At 30.7% G+C, this 7,505-nt stretch overlaps 2 protein-coding genes across 2 annotated transcripts; one reads left to right on the top strand and one right to left on the bottom strand.

Annotated features, from left to right (window-relative positions):
• The first annotated feature begins 3,298 nt into the window (after positions 1–3,298).
• LOC105627800 (cob(I)yrinic acid a,c-diamide adenosyltransferase, mitochondrial-like) lies at positions 3,299–5,957 on the top strand. The gene is made up of 3 exons (XM_012209079.1): positions 3,299–3,420; positions 4,088–4,457; positions 5,194–5,957. The coding sequence occupies exons 1-3, from the start codon at positions 3,299–3,301 to the stop codon at positions 5,419–5,421; spliced, it is 720 nt and encodes a 239-aa protein (XP_012064469.1). The 3' UTR covers positions 5,422–5,957.
• Positions 5,958–5,999: 42 nt separating this feature from the next.
• LOC105627799 (ribosome maturation protein SBDS) lies at positions 6,000–7,068 on the bottom strand. Its single transcript, XM_012209078.1, has 2 exons — positions 6,938–7,068; positions 6,000–6,630 (listed from the first exon to the last, which is right to left on the bottom strand). The coding sequence occupies exons 1-2, from the start codon at positions 7,066–7,068 to the stop codon at positions 6,000–6,002; spliced, it is 762 nt and encodes a 253-aa protein (XP_012064468.1).
• Positions 7,069–7,505: the final 437 nt, after the last annotated feature.

The following is a 7,505-nucleotide window of genomic DNA, read 5'->3' as shown; positions in this document are numbered from 1 at the left end:
AGGAACCCAAACAACGAACTTCTTTTTGTATCCAGCTTTGTGTAAATGATTTAAAACTGTTTTGTGGTCGATGCCTAGTTCCCTGGCAATCTCCACAGTGCTCACATGCTTATCACGCTCGACTTTTACCATGATTTCATCAAACTTTTCAGTGATTGGTCGACCGGAGCGAGATGCATCTTTCACATCGAAATTTCCAGCACGAAAGCGAGCGAATCATTTCCGTGTTGCTGATTTTGATAGAGTATCTTCACCGTAAATAGCGCAAATTTTTTCAAGCCTGTGCAGCATTTTTGCCTTTATCGTAGTGATACTGCAAAATGTAGCGAATTTTTTCCTTATTTATTTCCATTTTCAAAATAAAATAACTTTTGATCCACTTCACCGATTTCAATCTTTTTCAGCTCAAAACAAAGATTAAAATGTCACTTTTTAAACGCACATCCAGTGTTGCCGATGCGATTAGTAGTTGTCGACTGCTGAGCATTTAATGCCATCTAGCGGGAAAAACACCACGAACTTTTTCCCATACCCAATATTAATCAGCGTACTACAAGGCGAAGGGATTTTGATATAATGAAATTATTGAGATAATTATCTTGAACGCGATGAAATAGTGCTGTTGTAAATATATTAATAATTTTTTATTGAGATATTATTTATCGAGATATTAAGTTTTATATTCGCAAATTAATAATTAATAGTAAATACGATTTAATTTTTATTAATATTTCTTCTACGTTTATTAATATTTCATTAAACATTGATTTAGAAAAATTTGTGTTATCGTATGTATTTTCGACATTTTCATATAATTCCGCATTACAAAAATTTAATTATGCTCCTATGTTATCATTTTTATTATATTTTGATAATTGTATTGTCAATAATTATTATAATTGTAATATTGAATTGTATAAAGAATAATAATTAAAATAAAATAATAATTAAAATATTTAAAAAGTTATTGCAATTTCATTAGTGAATTACAATAAAATAATTATACATAAAAATAAAAAATAAATTAAAGATATACTTACTAAAACGGGTTACTTAATTTATTAGCAGCTGTTTATTTTATGGAATACACTTACAAAGAAAAGAAAACCGCTGATAAAACTGGCGGGATGATGGAGTGCCTCTATAGCTCGTTTGTGCTAAATTATACCTTAAATTAACAATATGTTAAAAAAGATTGAATTTATTAAAAATCTTAGTAATTATAGAGACTTTGATATACTAGTAATTATATTTGGTAAAAAAAAACGAGCTGAAAATTTGCATAAAGAAACATAACTACGTAATTTTGTAAGATATATTATAAGACAAAATTCACTAAATTAATTTAATTGAATTTTCAATTATTAAAGTTCAACAACTTTTATTTACGTGGGTCATTTGATAAGTTTGGTAAATTTCCATGAAATGGCGCTACAATCCATTTGATGAACTACGAATTGGACTATGAATTGATTCCTCATCCATCCTATTCTCTGATTTTTCCCTTCTTTCTATTCCCAAACTTAAAAACTTGGCTCGATGGGAAAAAATTCTCGTCAAATGAGGAAATTATTGTCGCCGTCAATGAGTATTTTGCAGACTTTGAAACAGCCTACTTCAAATGACTACCAAACGTGAACTATGCGTCCTTTTTGGCTGAAATTTGACCTGAAGGGATTCGAAGAGTGGATCTTTCGAGACGTCGCGTCATCAAATGAATTGTAGCGCCATTTCATGGAAATTTACCAAACTTATCAACGACCCACGTACATATGTAGAACATGCAAAATTAAAATTTTTTCGTTCAAGAACCCATTAAACTATCCCTCTTATGGATAGTCTGCACTTTCTGTCCTGAGGATTTAGTACAGAGACGAATCACATCTAATTTCAACGATACAATTTTATCAATAGTGTCAGACAATGTATGTAGTCACGTAGTTCTACTCAAATTGAAAATGGATGTACGGATGATTTTGACGGTAACAGGAAGAAGACTGGCATAGTTTTTCTTAGGTTTTCTTCTTAGGTTTTTCTTTGTCATTGGTCTAATTTCTGTGAAAGAACAAGCACTTTTGGAATTTAAAATGAGAAAGATATATGTTTGATAAGGCAAACTATAGAAATCAAATCATTATTATATTGTATATGTTTGATATTTGTCGAAAATGAAAAAGTTCTAGTGTAGGAATAAAAAACAGACTTTATATTACTCTCATTCATCATAGAAACCTTTTTAAGCACATTCTACAATTACATAAGTGTAGTTTGTAAGAATTGACAATCAATTGTATAAATATTCTTCTCAGTATTCAGTTGTAATTGGTAAATTTTTACAACTATGATCACTTACAATTGCATTTACGCAATTGTAGAACAGATTTTACGGGAATATTAGGGAGCGTTTACATTAGCCATAATCTGTTCAAGAATTGACTAATCATAGTCAAGTATTCCTCTCTCATTCGATGGTTAGAAGGAAATATTCGAAAGTGATTGATCAATTTTTACAGATTACGGTATACGGCATACGGTTACGGCCAATATAAACAAAAGAGAATACGAATTTCAACTTATCGGAAATTGCACATGATTTCTGATAGATTGAAATTCTTATTCTCTGTTCTTTTTTCCTTTCATTGTGCGCAGCCTCTTAGGCCGGAATCAGACTATCAATCAAAACTATAGGAGCTAAAATTTCTTTGTCTTCATTGGTAAAATTTCAACTTTCAATCTTCAATGCGTAGTCTGATTCCGACCTTACATTACGCAAGAATATTATAAGTCTGTTCTTTTTAGTTAAAGTTCTTGCACAGTATATTTTTTTCTTCTTCCCACATTGCAGAGAAAAAGAGCAAAAAAATGAACATTGTAAGAAGTTCAGCTAATAAAACAAGCTAAAATCATAAGTTTCGTATTCTGCGCGCGGAATTTAATTTTGCATTATATCAAGCCGATGATGTATTTACTTTTTAAATGTTCTCAAAGCGGGATTGTCGTAAATTCATTGAAGATTATAGAGTGCGTTCTTTACGATTGTAAAGTCTAAACTGAATGAGCTGAAATCTGACATTACAGACCTACGCGATAATATACTTATTTTTCTATTTTCTCATTTTCCGCGTCATTATCTGCTTTTCGTAAAATTTCACTGGATTCCACATACGACATACATGTGCGTGGGATCTGTCTTTACATTTAGAGACCTGTATATACGAACGTTCTTTATTTCGTAGCTCGCTAATTTTGCGTCGGTCGATGTCACTAGCGATCAACGATCGAGGATTACGCGTGAAGTATGTTAACTGGATTGATTAAAGTGACGCGAGTGACACGAGAGATGAAACTGATTAAAGTCCTGTGGAGGAACTCCACTGTCGTATATAAGAACGGAGTGCAGTGTATATCCTTGAAACATAAGTACGTGTTCAAATATTTTTTATAACCTCAAAATGCCATGCTAGAAATATACTACGTTTAGGTCCGGTTCCACCAATGTAAGATTAACTTTAATCTCGATTTAACTTACTTACTATTAATCTTTTTTTAATTCTGAGAATTAGAAATTGATAAAGAATAAATTAAACTGAGATTAAAATTAATTTTACACTGATGGAACTAGGCCTTAAGTCCCTTTTCTAATGCTTAAAATTAAAAAAAAAACACAATAAGTTGAATCGAGATTAAAGTTAATCTTACATTGACCCGTTTCTATCAATATAGTTTAATTTTAATCTCGATTTAATTAACTCTTCATCTTTTTCTAGTTCTGAGAATTAGAAAAAGATAAAGAGTAAGTTGAACTAAATTTAAAGTTAATCTACATTGGTAGAAATGGGCTATTGATAGACAATAATGTCCATTTCTACTAATGTAGATTAACTTTAATCTCGGTTCAACTTACTCTTCATCTTTTTCTAGTTCTAAAGATTAGAAAAAGACAAAGAGCAAGTTGAACCAAGAATTAAAGTTAATCTACGTTGGAATTGGACTTAAATCAGATTTAATGTACTGTATGCATTATGTAGAGGAAATATAATATTGAGATAACATAATTGTTAGTTTACTCATGATGACATCGTTGTAGAAGTACTACAACATCAAATGTGGCTGAGGTAGCTGTGTTTTCGCGAGACGGCGACTCCGGAATGACAATCACAGATGCCGGAGACACAAAGCCGAAGGATGATATGATCTTCAACGCTCTGGGGGCGACTGACGAGTTATCGTCTTACATAGGACTGGCGAGAGAGTTCGCTTGTGACAGCAAAGTTGAGCATCCATATGTTGATAAGCTCAAAAGAGTACAAATGATCTTGTTTGATCTGAATCATGCCATTTCAAAGTCCATGCCTGGAAAGACTAAGTCCTTTGAAAACAAACACACCAAAGATTTGGAAGAATGGATTCTCGAATACGCGAATCAGCTCCCTCCTCCTGAGGACTACATCATTCCAGTAATTACCTAGATATTATTTTTTATGTATACAACATGGTCTTTAAGTATTTTAAAAGATTTTAAAGATGATTTCTCTTTGTGATTCAGGAAAAACTGTATAATCATATATCCAAAATGACTTATAAGAGGAAAGATATACACAAATTAAATTATATGAAAAATATATGTTTAATACAAACATAAAAATTAAGCTATGAAATCCTCAATATATTTTATAGCGCTATTAATTAAAATTTGTATTTTATAATTCGAAATATTTATATTTGCTTTTACACAAATTAAATCAATGTACAACAATTTTAATATATATAAGTGTGTCCAGTCGAATTCATTATTAGTTTCAAAGAAACTAGATGTCAAAACTGAAAGAAAAGTTTATTTTTTATTAAATTTTAAAATCATTCTCATCATTAATTTGAAAACTATATATATTTCAAGGACATAAAAGTTCATATTTTGGAGTTATAATTTTTTTTATTCAATCAGGAGTGAACCAAATTTGTCTTTGAAACATAAAATTTTGTTAAAATAACTTCAATGATTTTCGAAAACTTTTGGAAAAACGAATTTTTGCCGATACTTTTGATATCATTTTGGAATTTTCATCTTGAATGTATAGTTTTGATCTTACTGTAAGGAATTCTTTGAATATTTTGGCAATATATTTAAAGATCATCCTGTATAGACACATATTTCCAAGTCAATTCCAATTCTATTTAATGTTTCAAAACTAGGGCGGTGGAAAAGCTTGTGCTTCTCTGCATGTTGCACGAACGGTATGCAGGCGTGCTGAGAGGAGTATCACAACATTAGTACGAGAGGGTGCCCTAGATAAAGAGGCACAAACATATTTAAATAGATTATCGGATTTCCTTCTAACAGTATCACGTATTGCGGCCAAATGTGATCAACGTACGGAAAATATTTATATTCCGCGAGCGGATGTGATGGATGAGAAATAAAAGGACTGATTTACAAATTTTTGTAGGTATCAATTTTTTGCACTCACAAACAAATATAATACACGCACAACCACACACACACACACATACACACATATGTACACGTACATATAACACAATAGTTACAAATATAAATAAATATAGAATAATTAGTAATATTCTAATAAGTATTCTAATATTATTTGTTATCAAATGTTTGTCTATACTTGATGTTTATCAAGTAGTAGTCACATACATTTTTGGAATGGATATGTGTTACATATCTAAAATTGCAATAAATATAATAAATTTAAAACAGAATAAAATTAAGTTAAATAAAAATGTAATTCTTAATCTTAATCAAAAATGTTTATTGCATTTTTCAATAGGAATAGTGTAAGATATTGGTAAAAAATACTGTTGACACGCATATAGATAACTTACTTAAATTCAACTTGTAAATACAAATGCAAATTACTTTATTAGCCATATTGTTATAACAATATTATCAACATATATTTAAATATATAAATTATAATTAATAAATACGAATTTCTTCATAACAGTGTGTTTAAAAAGATAATAATTCCAGTCATGATTTATGTTAAGAGTTCTTCTCCTTCGACTACTTCATTTAAATTAACTAATTCCAATAAAGCAGTGCCTTTTGTTTCTGATCGTATTAATTCATCTATTCCTCTATATTGACCTGGATCAATTAAGCAAATTATTGTTAACGATCCATTATCCCACTCTTCCGTTTCCATTTTAGTTGCAAATTTAACAACTTTATCCTTCAATTTCCTAGCTTCTTTTTCTGGAATAACAATTTTGAGCCTCATTTGAACACGTTCCAAAGGCATCACCTCTTTTAATTGTGAGATAACATCCAGTGCCTGTTGCTTGGCGTTTCGATTAGGTTTGACAGAAAAGTGTATCTCGTCTCTCATGGCGTTTTCAATCATGGTAACTGGATATGGACGTTTAGTCTCCGGATTTATACACTTACTGGCGACTGTCGTAGCGATGTCTTTGAACATGGATTCTAATGCCAAGTGTCTCTCTTTATCAGAAACTTGAAGTTCGCCTTTGGCAAGGATTTGTTTACAGATTTCAGTCTGATCTTCAGTTTCGAAAGCTTTCATGAGATCTTCCTTCTTCGCCACTTGACCCTTTGATACATTGGTGAATATTGTATGTGTTTGCAGTACTTCGTCAATATCCTTCTCTCTGAAATATATTTTAAAGAAAAATAAATGATAAGTATTGAATTATATACACATTGGGAACAAAAAGAATCTTCTGAATAAAACAGCAGATTAGAAAATTTCTAAACGATTGAAATTGACAGTTGAATTAATAAGCTTCTAAGATGATTTATTTCTATTTAAAAAATAAAAGAGAAAAATCTTGAAGATATAATTATTGAGGAGATTTAACAGATAATAATATTATTTAGAAAACAGTGTACTTAATATGAATAAGTAACTGAGAAATTGTAAATTAGGTTAAACTGGCAGATTGTGGCAAAACTCACAATTTGTTTCTCCAAGACACTACTTTATTCTTGTAGCATGCAATTTCGAATCGCTTGCCAGCCTTCTTCATGCGAACAACGGCTACATTCGTTAACCTTATTTGATTCGTCGGCGTAAATATCTTTGACATTTTTGCAGCGAGTTCGACTCGAGGGATAAACTCAGATAACTGAAGCGCTTTCGATAAACGATTACGTGAAATACGCAATCGACTATAGTGTCCTTTTTTTAAAATACAACTTTGCTTTAGAAAACGTTTCACATTGTTTTGCAAGTTAAGATAGAACCGATACACATGTAACTATGCACGCAATGGGATACAATATCAATTGAATCGCTGAAGACGCGAGTATATAAAAAAAAATTATAAATAATAGATTAATGTGACATCAAATATTTAATCGATTTAAACGTTTACATTGTGTTTTAGCATTTAAATAACTTCATATATAACATCTTTCAGCATGTAAATGCTTCAATTTGTTTTTCTAAGGCGTGTTTACTTTACGTCAAGTGCAGAAAGTGTAGCTAAAATGATTCAGTTAGCACTGATTTTTGTTTCGATAT

The sequence above is a fragment of the Atta cephalotes genome, assembly GCF_000143395.1.
Source record: "Atta cephalotes unplaced genomic scaffold scaffold00010, whole genome shotgun sequence".
NCBI classification, from domain to species: Eukaryota; Metazoa; Arthropoda; class Insecta; order Hymenoptera; family Formicidae; genus Atta; species Atta cephalotes.
This window is presented reverse-complemented; position numbering and strand designations above follow the sequence as displayed.

Coding starts and splice junctions, on each gene's coding strand:
- LOC105627800 (XM_012209079.1), top strand. CDS start 3,299: ATGTTAACTGGATTGATTAAAGTGACGCGAGTGACACGAGAGATGAAA. Junction 3,421..4,087: donor TGTATATCCTTGAAACATAA/GTACGTGTTCAA, acceptor ACATCGTTGTAG/AAGTACTACAACATCAAATG. Junction 4,458..5,193: donor CTGAGGACTACATCATTCCA/GTAATTACCTAG, acceptor TTTCAAAACTAG/GGCGGTGGAAAAGCTTGTGC.
- LOC105627799 (XM_012209078.1), bottom strand. CDS start 7,068: ATGTCAAAGATATTTACGCCGACGAATCAAATAAGGTTAACGAATGTA. Junction 6,631..6,937: donor GTGTCTTGGAGAAACAAATT/GTGAGTTTTGCC, acceptor AATATATTTCAG/AGAGAAGGATATTGACGAAG.